The sequence below is a fragment of the Grammomys surdaster genome, unplaced genomic scaffold (genome assembly GCF_004785775.1).
Source record: "Grammomys surdaster isolate TR1022 unplaced genomic scaffold, NIH_TR_1.0 126531, whole genome shotgun sequence".
NCBI classification, from domain to species: Eukaryota; Metazoa; Chordata; class Mammalia; order Rodentia; family Muridae; genus Grammomys; species Grammomys surdaster.
Window position 1 is genome coordinate 13,084,497 of NW_021621323.1, and position 14,938 is coordinate 13,099,434.

The 14,938-nt window shown below is 38.8% G+C and overlaps 1 protein-coding gene across 2 annotated transcripts in view; it reads right to left on the bottom strand.

Annotated features, from left to right (window-relative positions):
- The window catches only part of Zgrf1 (zinc finger GRF-type containing 1), a 60,418-nt gene that overhangs the window by 13,738 nt on the left and 31,742 nt on the right, over positions 1 to 14,938 (bottom strand). For both annotated transcript variants that reach the window (XM_028760428.1, XM_028760427.1), the window contains exons 14-17: positions 10,466 to 10,609; positions 8,105 to 8,219; positions 5,359 to 5,621; positions 3,759 to 3,918 (exon numbers count right to left, since the gene is read on the bottom strand). In XM_028760428.1, the coding sequence (XP_028616261.1) occupies positions 3,759 to 3,918; positions 5,359 to 5,621; positions 8,105 to 8,219; positions 10,466 to 10,609 (682 nt within the window). The remainder of the gene's footprint in view (positions 1 to 3,758; positions 3,919 to 5,358; positions 5,622 to 8,104; positions 8,220 to 10,465; positions 10,610 to 14,938) is intronic.

Sequence of the window (14,938 nt, forward strand, 5' to 3'; positions counted from 1 at the left end):
AGCCTAGTACTCATTTAGCATGCACAAAACCCCAGGTTTAATCCCTAGCACTACACACACACACACACACACACACACACACACAAGCACACTCATGCATGGATGCACACACCTGTTCCAAGACATTTGATCATACTGGGAACCCTAAGATTGTGTTATTTACTGAAAATACCTGTTTCTAGTTGTGGTGTGGTTCAACCCTTAGCACACATCTTTAATCCCAAACACTGAAGGTAAAGTTAGTTTGTAGAAGAAAGCTCTCATATTTGAAAGTGATGTCTTATCATTTTCCTCACAAAATGACGAAACTAGAGAAAGATCTGACAGAATAGAATATGCCTAACTCTCATGAGGATAGAGAAAAGGGAAGCTATTTAAGGGGGGGGGGGGAAGCAGTTTTACCAGGACAGTTGTACAGAGACAGGTTGCAGAGAAAGAACAAGCTAGACTAGACACTGGTGAAGACAAAACTGAGCCAGAGAATGAGGAGCCAGAGGACTGGAACAGATAGCCATAGTTAGTTTGAGGCCAAGCAGAGAAAAAAGTCAGAGGCCAAGAGAGAAGCAAGATTGAATCTGTCAGCTTGAAGAGGAATTTGAGCTAGAACAGCTGAGTTGAACCTGCCAGTCAAGAGTTTAGAAAGAACCAGAAAAGGTGAGCTTATTCAGCAGTAAAGTTTCAAAGGCGAAAACATTCTACTCCTAGATAAGATTGTGTGAAGCTACAAGCTTCCAGGACTAGGCCTCAGTTAGCAGACTAAGTCAATAAGCCTAGGAGATGACAGTTACTACAGGAAAAAAAAAGTTACTTTACATAAAACACACACACAGAGAGAGAGAGAGAGAGAGAGAGAGAGAGAGAGAGAGAGAGAGAGAGAGAGAGAGAGAGAGAGAGAGTGTGGTGTGTGTGGTGTGTGTGTGTGTGATACATGTCAGGCCAGTGCACTGAGCTACATCTCCAGTCCAAAATAATCTTTAAGTTAAAAAAAATTTAGACATAAGCTAAGTATGGTGGTATAAGCCTGACTTTCTAGCACTTAGCAGGTAGAGGCAAGAAGAGCACCCTCGCTTACACAGTTGTTAACTCTGAAGTATATAAATCACACTCTGCCTCAAGAAAAAAAGCAAAGAGAAATTTTTTTTATGTGACATAATTGAGTAATAAATGGAAGGAAATTGGAGGAGCAAGGAGAAGGTACGCTGGCAGCAAAACAAACTATCCAGCTCCCCAAGGCATACACACTTGAAAAGGAATGCAGGTCAGAGAAGGTAGATTTTTGTTTTATTTTAATTAAAAATACTAAGTAATATTTTTCTACCAAGACATATCAGCTAATTCAGGGAAACTTAGAGTAAATAAGTACTTAATGAGTTAGTAGTTTTCATCCTCTTTAAAAGTATAACATTTTATTAAATGATCTATATGTCCTGTGGTGTTCACTCTGTGGTTCCTCTTTACTTGGACAGCACTGCATACCAACAAGTCTTGTTTTGTCTGGATGTATCAGTTATTGAGATGTAGTATTAGCAAATATAAGAAATGTTCAAACCATAAGTACAAAAAAATTTTCTTTTAAAAAGCAAGATATAAATATATCTTAACGCAGCATATAATGTTGTGTTATTAAATTCCACCATGTTTAGAAAACAAATGTGCACGAAAAAAATCCATGAAGAAATATATAATATACATATTTTCTCCAAAATATTTTAGGCTTATTTTAATTAGCTATATGTATGTATATGTATGTGAGGATGTGCAGGCAAACTTGGAGGTCAGAGAAGCTGGATTCCCTGAAGTCGAGGCTCCTGACATAGGTGCTAGGGAGCAAGCATCAGTTCTCTGGAATAATCGTTCTTGCTCTTAACTGCTAACTCACTTCCCTAACCCAAATATTTTCCAGCATCCACATTAATTTGATGAAAAGGGTTAATTCTGATGTCTGGGGAAATAATTCAACAGATAAAAGGCCCTTGTCAGGAAAGCAGGGCAATCTGAACTCCATCTCTGAAACATATATAAAAGTAGTGGAAGACATTGACTTCATGTGCTGTCCTCTTCCTGCTAGACAGGTAATATAGCATGGGTGCCTAAGCATCATGCTTATACACAAAATAACAAGATTAAAAAAATTTTTTTTAGGCAGGAATCTTACTATGTATGCTAGACTGCACCTTACAGAGATCTACCTCCCTCTGTCTCCTAGGTGCTAGGATTAAAGTCTTGTATATTATACCTGGCAAATATAAATTTTTAAAGATTTACTTTTTAAAAAATTTCTTTACAATTTATTTTTATTTTATGTATGAATGCTTTACCTGAAAGTACGTATCTGGTGCCTAGGAAAGCCAGCAGAGGCCATCAGATACTATCCTGGAACTGAAGCTAACACCTGAAGTTGTCCTCTGACCTCCACATGTATGCTGTGGTACACATGCACACAGACACACACACACAGACACACAGATACACACAGACACACACACACACATACAGAGAGAGAGAGAGAGGACAAAAAGCAAGATTCATAAACCATTTTAAATTTTAAAAAATAAAGCTGTTGCTTATGTGGAAATTCAGATAATACTGAATTATTGGTACATATTCAGTATTTCCTTGGCATTTAAAAACTATACTTGCTTATTGTCTGTGTGTCTGTGTTGTGCCAATCTGGGCACACATGAGCCTCCATTCACCAGGCTTGGCAGCAAATGCCTTTACCTGTTGATCCATGTCAGCAGTCTTTATTTGCAATTTAAAAACAAACAAACAAACAAACAAACAAACCTATACAATCAAAGATAACCTGTTCTGGAGACAGATCAGTAAGAGCACTTGCTATTCAAATTCCTGAGCTCAAATCTCTAGCACCTACATTAGAAAACAAAAACGTACTATAGTTACCTGTAATCTAGCACTATGAGAGACAGAGGCTAAATCCAAGATCAGAGAGAGACTGTGTCTCAGAGTAATAAGGTAGATTGATAACATAGGACATGATATTCTTCTCTGACCTGTACACATGTAAAGGTGTACACTTCTACCATACACACATACATACACAGAGTAAATTAAAATTTCTTTTTGTATTTACTTAAAATGTATTGTCTTCTTTGTATCCCTCTTATTAAAATACATAACTTACATTGTTCATCTATGTTAATGTATTGATACAGGTGCAAGAGAATGGCATAACTGCCGTTCTGAAATGGCAATTTCTGGGATTTGAAATTATCCTATTTCTATGATAATAAAGTCAAACCTCTGAGTCAGAAGCAAAGGATTTTTACTTGTGAGAAGAAATAGCATAAGCCCCATGGTTTGTGTGAGTCTCTGCAGAGCATCTAAGCTGATGCCTGTATGTGCAGTGGCCTTAGCTGTATAGTCAAGGAGCAATGAGGTTGGAAATCTACTTTCAATAACAAGCAGCAGGCAAGCCTCCTTTTAGTTCCAGAGGAAGACAGTACCCCATCAGTCCAAGATGCAACTCTGAGATATGCCTTTCAAAGGAATGCTCAGGGCTCACAACAGATTCCCCCACCCTCGAAGCAACACACTTCCAGTCCTACATGTACTTGACCAAACTTTTATTTTTATAGGGTTATTCCACCTTTATCCAAACTGTCAGATAAATAAATAATCACTAGTTAAGAAGTTAGACTATTACATCACAGCTCTTGGGACAGAAGTGACACCTTTGCACTCTTGTCAGGCAGCAAGCAAATGTATGGAAACTGGGACACAGTTGTCACACTTACCCAAGAAGCACTCTGTCAACAGCTACATTAGTGGAAGAAGAAATGAGGAGTTTCCATGGCCTCGAATTGTCAACTGTTCCAGAATCACACTTTTCAAACAGCTCTACCAAGAACAGAATCACCACAGCCAGCAAGTAGCTTTTGCCTGCTCCAAAAACACCTAAGACATCATAAAAACTTTTATAAATGTTTTCTCCATCTCACCCACCTTCAGTTAATATATTCAAAAATCAGAGTATCCATCCACTATGTGCACCACAAGAGACAACACTACAGTCAACAGGATAAACCATAGGGAAAGAGATAATGATAACAGGGTAACACTGTTATGAGAGTAGAGAAGGAAGACTATTTATCATGGCCTTGGTGGATGGGAAGCCTCTCTGTAAAGAAAGAAGTAGCAAGCTGGGTGTTGCAGTAGTTAGGAGGCAGAGGCAGGTAGATGTCTGTGAATTAGAGGCCAGCCTGGTCTACAGAGTGAGTTCCAGGGCAGCCAGGGCTATACAGAGAAACCCTGTCTCAAAAAAACCCAAACAAACTCCTACACACATGAAGTAGACAAGCAGTTTGGTCTTCATGTGGATCCCCTAACAATTGGAGGAAAGGCTGTCTCTGACTCGGACTTCGTTGCCTGCCTTTGGATCTCTTGTCCCTTAGCTGGGTTACCCTGTCTAGCCTCAGTGGAAAATGATGGACTTAGTCCTGGTTCAACTTAATATGCCAGGGAAGGTTGGGGCGGGGCAGTGGGAGAAGGGAAGGGAGATGGGAAGGTGGATCTGGGAGGGCAGAAGGGAGGAGGGTTTCGATCAGGATGTAAAATGAATAAATAGAGAAATTATGAAAAAAATACCCCCAAAAGAAAGAAAAGGAAGGAAGGAAGGAAGGAAGGAAGGAAGGAAGGAAGGAAGGAAGGAAGGAAGGAAGAAAGAAGCAGAACTAAGTCTCCCAGAATCATATAATACCCAACAGTCTAGAGAAAGTCAGCTAAGCATGTTGAAAGCACTTTCAGAAATTTCCATGGATATACAGCAAGAAGGAAAGAAAAAGGGAGGCTCAGGGGGTGGTAAAGGGACAAACCAGCCCTTGGGAGGCAGAGGTGTGTGGATTTCTGGGAGTTCAAGGCCAATCTGGTCTACACAGTGAATTCCAGGATAGCCAGGCTTACATTGTCTCAAAAAAGGAAAAATCGTACCTCTACAATTTTTAGCAAGCGGAGACTGCAGGATTTTAAACACCAGGACTGACTTGTCAAAGTGTGTGTCTTAGAAAACGACATGGTTCTATATGAGAAAGGTGAAGGTAAGGCGGAGAAACTAGCATAATCCACACAAACCTTCTTGTGGCCATGTGCTGTATGGTCCGATAATCATTCCATTTAGATTGAATCATTTACGCATCCAATCACATGAAGTGTGTGCTACATTTTACAGAAATCAAACCTAGGAGGTAAGTCACCTAACAAGATCACACAGCTGGTAAATGATGGAGCCAGGATGTGAAAGCAGAGTTCTGATTCAGAATGCTACATCCTTACCCACTAGAAAACCACAAGAGAGCAGTATACACTATAAACGTTTACATCCTCCACAGTGTCTCCTACCATGAATGACTGTGATAGGCAGGGAAGGGCTGATGGGCTCCAGTGCGTCTTCATCACTTCCTTGGGATGCCATCATTTGAGCTATCTGAATTAGTGCTGTAGCTTGATCCTTGTTCAACCTGTGTATGTTAATCAACTCCCTAGCCAACTGCAAGGTCGCTCCTAAGTGGAGGAGTTCACATTTTGTTTTAATGCTTGTAATGGCTGGTGGGATAAATCTTCTTTTACTGACAGTTTTACTGCTAACTGTAGATGACTGAGACCTAGCAAAAAGAACATCAGAAACAGTTAGGACTTTTGAAATGTGTGAGTGGACTTATTCATAACTTAGCTGTCACTTTACAATCCTCAGAAAAAAAATTGTTATTTGAGGTAACAAATGGATAGGCTTCATTCTGGAGGGTGCAAGAGAACTGATATTTACAAAATATCCACTATCCGCTGGCATGAGTTTAAGTAATTTACACATTATGTTATATACTCTTACACCAAAAAGAACTACTCCAAATAGAGATATATAAATATTGAAATGTTCCCACAAATTCACAGTACTAATAGGTAGTAGACTTTAGATGATTAACATAGCTTATACTTCAGGCAAACCTACAATAGGCAAATGGATTTTATTGTTATTTAAAGTATATAAAAATGAAGTTACAAGGGTTAAAAAACAATAACTAAAAAAAAAAAAAAAAACCCTGGGGTTTCATTGTTATTTTAAGTCATTCACTGACTTATTAAGACAGGATGTCTCATGTATGCCAGGTTAACCTGGAACTCTCTAAGTACCTGACGATGAATTAGAACTCATGACTCTCCTGTCTCCACCTCCGCAGTGCTAATACTACAGGAATATATTACCATAGTTGGTTAGCAACGTGGTACTGGAGCTGAAACCTAGGGCCTCGTGCCTCGTGGGTGTGACAGCATGAGCTGTAGCCTAGTCCCACTTCTCACTTTTTAAAGAGAGCTTTGACTTTAGAGAAATTTAAAAGTGAGATACAAGTCATTAGAATGAAAATAGTATCAACATCTACACTACAAAATCATTCTTTCGAATGTTAAGTAATATGCAGCATTAAGAGACAGCTAAGGGGCTGGAGAGAAGGCAGGTAAAAACACTAGCTGCCCTTCCAGGGTGCCCAGATTCTATTCCCAGAGCCCACATGGCAGCTCACAACTGACTGTAACAACACTCCCAGGGAATCCAATACCCTTTCTGGCCTTCCTGGATGCCAGGCACACAAATGATGAACATACACACATGCAGGCTGAATGCCCATACACAGTTAAAAAAGAAACACACAGATAAATGAAATTTTGCACGATGGGGCTGGTGAGATGGCTCAACAGTTAAGAGCACTCTGGCTGCTCTTTCAGAGGTCCTGAGTTCAATTCCCAGCAACTACATGGTGGTTCATGACCATCTATAATAGGATCTGAGCCCTCTTCTGGCATGCAGTAGTACATGCAGACAGAGCACTCATACATTAAAAAAAGCAAAAACAAAAACAAAACAAAAAATATAAATAAATAAATCTTAAAAAGAGTGCTACAACATACTAGCTTTAAAAAAAAAAAAAGGTACTATAATGATCCTTTAAAAAGCTACCCCCTCAATAAAAAGAATTAATTTCAGAACTGGCCTGAACTGCAACAAATCAACCATTGAAAAGGAAATAATACATACATATTTTTTTCTTTCCTTTTATTTTTATTTTTTTGGTTTTTCGAGACAGGGTTTCTCTGTATAGTCCTGGCTGTCCTGGAACTCACTCTGTATTCCAGGCTGGCCTCGAACTCAGAAATCCGCCTGCTTCTGCCTCCCAAGTGCTGGGATTAAAGGCGTGCGCCACCACTGCCCAGCTTTTCTTTCCTTTTATAAATGTTATTTATTTTTGGTGCTGGGGATCAAACCAGAGCCTCACACATGCTCACAGCATTCTACCACTGAGCCACATCTGATTTATGTTTAACTTCTAATATACAGTAATTTCCAAATTTAAAAGATAATTAAAATTTTGCTGGTAAAATATATTTAACATTCTGTTATTGCACTTTCGGTTACCACTTAAGCTGATAAATTTTTTGTTAGCTTGATACAAGTTGGCACCAAAGAAGAGGGAGCCTCAATTAAGAAAATGCCTTTATCACACTGGTCCATGGGAAAATCTGTGGGGCATGTTCTTGATTAATTATTGATGGGGGAGGGTCCAGCCCACTGTAGGTGGTGCAATCCCTAGGCAAGGGGTTCTGGGTTGCATAAAGAAGCAGACTAAGCAAGCCAGTAAGCAGTGTTCCTCCATGGCCTCTACTTCAGTTCTTGCCTCCAGGTTTCTGCACAGAGTTCCCTTTGAGATAGACTCTAAGCTCTAAGATGAAATAAAACTTTTCTTTCCAAGTTGTTTCTGATAATAGTGTTTACCAAACAATAGAAAGAAACTAGGCCTCCATAATATAATTTTGATGATGCAAAGATAAAAAATGACTGGGTTGGTGAGATGGCTCAGCGGTTAAGAGCACTGACAGCTCTTCCGAAGGTCTTGAGTTCAAATCCCAGCAACCACATGGTGGCTCACAACCATCTGTAATGAGATCTGATGCCCTCTTATGGATTGTCTGAAGACAGCTACAGTGTACTTACATATAATAAATAAATAAACCTTTGGGCCAGAGTGAGCTGGAACAAGCAAGGTTGGAACGAGAGGGAGAAGGGAAGGGGGAAAAAAGATAATAAATGACTTACATTGTTAACAGGTATGGCATTAATGGAAGAGTAGCTGGGTTAAAGTAGTCCTGAATGTTCTGCAGAGTTGTCAGCTCCGTGCTAGCATTACAAACCAATAATGCATGGACTGTTACTACAGAGACAACATAAAAAATGAATATTAGATGTAAGTAACTAACACAAACTGATTAAATGCCCTTATAACTCAGAGGCCATCATCTGAACTAGTCAGATAACAGAAAAAATTTTTTTAGGACATGCAGAGGTCTTTACGCATCTATCTGTTTATATTACTATGCTCTCTACTCAGTTCATGTTGTGTGTGAGCGCTCATAAGCTGCATAACTGAAGTCACAATGCACTCTATATAGTAAATACAGAACAGCGCCGGGACAGGGCACTGCTTGGCAGCAGCAAGTCTCTTTAATCAACATAGTGCTTATGCTGTAGAGGAGTGTTTATGCAGTTTTTAAACTTTCTTGTATTTCTCCCTCAATCATTTATCAAAACATATGAAAAACAGAAAACTAAAATGCTAACATTGCTAAGAAAACATCTGTAACAAACACAAAAATGTCCACATTAAAAATGACTAATTGTTAATTGGTCTCTAGTTAGATTCATACTGGTTGACTAAGTTCATTCAATTGGAAAACAAAAGATCAATTGAGTATAGTAGAGCACACCTTTAATCCTAGCACTCAGTAGACAAAGGCAGATCCACTCTGTGAGTAGAAGGCCAACCAGGCTCACTAAACAAATAAATAAAAATAAAGGAAAAGTAAGAGCAAGCCATGCACACCGCTAACGCTAGCACTCCAGAAGTGGAGGCAGGGAGACTTCTATGGGTTCATGGTTAGCCTGGTCTCCACAGCAAGACCTTCTCTCAACCAAAACAAAGGGGGCTGGAGAGAATGGGAGGTTAAAGGTTAAAAACATGAAATACTAAAAACTAGGATCATTAAATTCTGTGTCTTTAGTTCATGATGAACTAAATTCAACAATCAGAAATAGACACTGGGGACTGGAGAGATGGCTCAGTGGTTAAGAGCACTGACTGCTGTTCTAGCGGTCCTGAGTTCAATTCCCAGCTACCACATGGTGTCTCACAACCATCTGCAATGGGATCCAATGCCCTCTTCTTTCATACAGGCATGCATGCAAATAGAGCACTCATACACATAAAATGCATAAATAAGTAAATCTTAGGAAGAAAGAAAGAGACTGTTTTGTATAGAGAAGTCTACAGAAACCTCCAGATTCATGGAAGTAAATTTACTAAAGTTTCTCAGGACCTTAAATGACAGCAAATTTGTAACTTTCTGTTTGAGACAAGTCTTACATAATTCAGGCTGGCTACAGATTTCTTTACTAAAAGAAAAATAAGGTGGCTCATCTGTCTTCATAAAAATTTCTCAAGAGAGGCTGGAGGATGGCTCAGCAGTTGAGTATTTGTTTCTCTTCCAGATAGCCAAGGCTGGATTCCCAGCACCCACATGACAGCTCACAACCATCTGTAACTTAGTCCCAGGGGTCCCGATGCCCTGTTCTTACTTCTAAGACCAGGCATTCATGTGTGGCAAAGACATATATAATACATAAATCTAACACATAAATACATAAAGAAATCTTAAAGGGCTGGAGAGATGGGTCAGTGGTTAAGAACAATGGCTACTCTTGCAGAAGCCCAGGTTTAGTCCCAGGATCCACACGATGGCCCACAATGATCAGTAATGGCAGTTAGGAGGATCTAGCATCCTCTTCTGACCTACAAGGGCACTAGGCACACTTGTTAGCCCTATAGAACTTGAACTGTAGAAATATTTACAAATTATATTTTCATACATGTGCTAGTTTTATGTCAACTTGAAACAAGCTAGGAAAAGGTAACTTTAAATGAGAGAATGTTAATAGTTCCATCGGACTACCCTGTAGGCAAGCCTGTGGGGCATTTCTTAGATGTATGATTGAAGTGGAAGGACCCAGCCCACTACGGGCAATGCTACCTCTAGGCAAGTGATCCTGGTTGTAGAACAAAGCAGGTTGAATAAGTCATGGAGAGCAAGCCAATAATCAGTGTTCCTCCACGACACCTGCTTTCGTTCCTGCCTCCATGTTCCTGTTGTAAATGCCTGCCAGGCTTCCCTTGATGGACTGTAACCAGTAAGCCAAAATAGACCCTTTCCTCCCCTCATTGCTTTTGGTCAGTGTTCTGTCACATTTTCAGGATCACGATGCATACAACATTAGAAACTGGAGATGGGTGCTTTCATTGGCTTTAGTAAACAATTCCACACACATCATACTTGCTCATCATACTGTCTCCTGTGTCTGTTGTTCTGTTTAAATAGAGATTAGGATAGGCATGATGGTACTTACTGTTGGTGGGCCAATTAGAAGGGAAATAGCCTTTCAAAGGCAGCAGCTCCACTTCATTGACAGAAGATGGCCCAAAGAAGGCACTGCATGCAATGAAAGTATCTAGTTCAAAGTCTAGGGTTTTTGAAATAACCCAAAGATCACCTGGAAGGAGAAACATCTTTAAATTCCAGCTTTACTGAGGAAAGTGTGAATAAAACAAACAAACAACTCCAGTTAGGATGTTTACCATGGCATTTGGGGTGGCAGAAAAACTGAACCTAGTGCTTTGTGCTTGTTATGTACCCATTCTACCGCTGTACTACAATGCCAGCCACAACAAATTTTGATATATCTTGTATGATGATTCCCACAACCAAGCTAATTAATATCCATCTCCTGACACGGTTACTTCTGTATGCATGTAAGAACCATTAAGATCTCCAGCTTTTGCAAATTCCAAGTACATAGTACATTACAATTGACTGTTATTACCATGCTGGATATTAGAACACTAAAATCACAACAGACCATCCATATACTCATACAGTAACTCACATATACATCAAATAAAAATATATCTTACAATATGTGTAGGTTGTGTACATGCTCATTTATATATGTGAATTCAATATATATGTGAGTGTGCACACATATAAATTCAATATTTATGTATGTGAATTCATTTATATATGTGAGTGTGCACCACACTGTACATATGGAAGTCAGAGGACAACCTTGGGTGCTGGTCTTGCTTTATGCCATGTCTGAGACAGAATCACCTTAGCATTTTTTCCCACCAGGTTATCTGGTCTAACCTTCTGACGATTTTCCTGTCTCTACCTAAGATCTCCTTGTGGTAGCCATCTCTCCAGACCTTAAACAATATTTTTAATAATTAAAAAATATATAAATACAAAGTACTTTCTCTGATATGTAAGTGTCTACTGGTGGTACCATGTCAGTACTCAAAAAGTAGCTTTTTTCTTTTTTTGCAGCATTTTAGAATCTAGCTTTTCAGACAATACATCTTCAACTTATTCTTTCAACCTATCAACATAATGTTCCTTCATTCAGAAAGTCTTGCAACAAATAAGACTACCAATCAACTCAAGCATCAGCTTAATGACACTGTAACAATGGTAACTCCTTACTTGTCTTTGAGCATAACTTACCTGTACACTATAACTTAAGTATAGCACTTATTTTGATAGCATCAGCTGGGAAGGAGGCAGTAAGGAGACAGTGAGGGATAGAATCTGGGCAAACGGGTAAGGCATGTGAATGTTTCCTAATTACTTGTTTCAATTACCCATTTTTAGAGACAGAACAGAATTTAAAAGAACATAGAAAGGGGACCAAAGGACAAGAAGATGGCTCAAGAGGTAAAAGTAGTTTCAAAACAAACTGGGAATGGTGGAATACACCTTTAATCCCAGCAGCCCTCAGGAAGCAAAGGCAGCAGGATCTCTGGGTCCAAGCCTAGCCTATTCTACAGAGTTAGTTCTAAAATACCCAGAATTGCACAAAGAAGCCCCATCTCAAAAACAAAACAAAACAAAACAAAACAAAACAAAACAAAACAAAACAAAACACCAGCAAAGAGGTGAGACCATTTGCTGTTCAAGCCTGATGGCCTGAGTTTGGGCATCAGAGCCCACTTAAAAAGCTAGGTGAGGTGGATTAAATCTATAATCCTAGAATTCCTATGGGATAAGATTCTGGGTATCAGGAACAGGAGAACAGGCTAAAAACTCACATATACAGCACAACAGCAGAAACAAAAGACCCCTCAAAACAAGAAAGGAGAGAACTTAAAAGTTGTCCCCTGATATTCACACAGGTACCACAGCATGTGGGTGCCTGCCTCATACACACACAAAAATAAATTAGTCAAATCTTTTTTTTTTTTTAAAGAAAGTAGGATGAAGAGATGGCTCAAACATAGAGAGCACTGGCCACTCCCCTAGATATCCCCAGTTCAATCTCTAACATCCACATGGCAAAACACCCCCAAACAATTTTTTTTAACTTTTATAATTAAAAAGGGGAAGAGGCATAGGGACGTGTGGTGGTGCACACTTTTAATACCAGTACTCCAGAGGCAGAGTCAAGTGGATCTCTGTTAGTTCAAGGTCAGCTTGGCTTACATAGCAAGTTCTAGGCTAACCAAGAGTATACAGTAAGACCCTGTCTCAAAAACAAATGAAACAAAATAGAAAAAAAAGCATAAGAAAAAAGTAAAATAAACCAAAATACAAGTTTATTGAAACATACAAGTTTATCAATCATAATAAATGTAATTAATTGAGTTTAGTCTATTTATAAGTAAAATTTTTACAATAGAAGAAACAAAGTTATAAAAACAAATAGGTAAAAAGTGTTGAAAAGTAACTTATCAAGTAAATATTAGTAACGATAAACCTGATATATCTATATTGATAATACATTTTAAATAAAGGGTATTATAGTTGAAGAATCCTTATATAATGAAAATGTTTTAATTTGCCAAGAAGATAATAACTTAAAACATGTTTTTATGCCAGGCGGTGGTGGCGCACACCTTTAATCCCAGCACTTGGGAGGCAGAGGCAGGTGGATTTCTGAGTTCAAGGCCAGCCTAGTCTACAGAGTGAGTTCTAGGACAGCCAGGGCTATACAGAGAAACCCTGTCTTGAAAACAAAAAACAAAACAAAAACAAACAAACAAAAAAACCCAAAAAAACAACAACAACAAAAAGAAAACTTTGAAAGTCTGAATGGGGTGGTACAGGCCTGTAATCCCAGGACTCAGAGAGCTAAAAAAGGAACATTGTGAGCTCAATGTATAGCAAGACCCTGTCTTAAAACAAAAACAAAGACTCTCACTAATTTTAAAGTGTGATAGCATAAAGACAATAACTTTGCCCATAGAACAACAAAGCCAGCAATTAGTAGTAAAAACATAAAATGGAAGTTCCTAAATGTGGGAATACTAAAGCATGTAATAACCTACAGGTTGAAGATAATATCTAATGGATAGTTTAAAACAATTATGTAGGGATAATCTCTTGTGTATTGTGTGAGAGCATCATTTGTCAATAAAAAGCTGAGGCAGGATTAGAAGGTGGGACATCTGGCAGAGAATGGAACTCTGGGAAATAGAGGCAGGAAGATTCACCACCCAGACTTGGAGGGAGTTGGATGTATGACTGAGGATAGGCAACCAACCACATAGCAGGCATAGATTAGTAGAAGCATGTTAATTGAGTTACGAACTAGTTTAGGAACAAGCATAGCTTAAGGCCTAGGAATTTCTTAAAATATAAACCTCTGAGTAATTATTTGGAAACTAGGGTGCAGGTGGAAATTATATGAAAAAAAGGTATTCAATGGAAGTAGGTTGGTACTTGAGGGATGCTTAGACCCTAATAAGGATAGTAGAGAAAAGGAAAAACCTCAAAATCCTCAAGCCAAGTATCTGCCTTAAGATGTATGAAAAAGCATGTTGTAATATATTCTTCAAAAGCAAAAAAGATCTGAAGAAAACACATCAATAACAACAAAAGGAAACAGAAATAAACACTAAACAAAATGTCACATCTAAAGCAATTGTCACATCAAAGGTGTGGTCTTAAGAGGTGCCAAGACCACGTGAGGACTCACAGCAGTCTCATGTGAGAGCGAGAAGGCAGCCTTCCCCCGACCTTGATCTCAACTTTGAAACTACCAGTACAATCAATTTCTTTTGTTTATAAAAATAAGTAAATAAAACAAAATGTCAAGGACAATTTGCTGATATTTGGATCAATGAAAACGAGATAATTCACAAAACTAAAAGTAGACAACCTTCAGGCAAAACAGATCAAGAGAACAAAAAATACAAACCACTTAAGTTTTAGAAAATGTAAAGTATGAATACATTGAACAAATGATTTCTACAGGGATTTGCAAAACTTCATTGTAGGATGCTAAAGCTGGACACAAAGATGTGTGACTCTAATCTGGGCAGTCAGGAGGGTGAGGTGAGATCCTGCCCCCACAAACAATGAAAATTTTAAGTCAAATTTTTTGTGGCGCTCAGAGATAACAGAACAGTATTTAAAAGATGCCATTCTCGGGCTGGAGAGATGGCTCAGCGGTTAAGAGCACTGACTGTTCTTCCAGAGGTCCTGAGTTCAAATCCCAGCAACCACATGGTGGCTCAAAACCATCCGTAATGAGATTGGATGACCTCTTCTGGTGAGTCTGAAGACAGCTACAGTGTACTATTCATAAATAAAATAAATAAATAAAATCTAAAAAAAAAAAAAAAAAAAAGATGCCATTCTCTGAGGCTGGCAAGGTGGCCGAGCAAATGAGAACACTTGCTACCCTGGAGCCCACACAGGGAAAGGAGAAAGCCACCTTACTCAGCCATCCCCATTTCCATGTGCATACTGGGACCAGTGTGAACTGGATTTAGAGATTAACTTCCACCAAAACCCCAACAGCTTTTTAAAAATAAAACTTTAT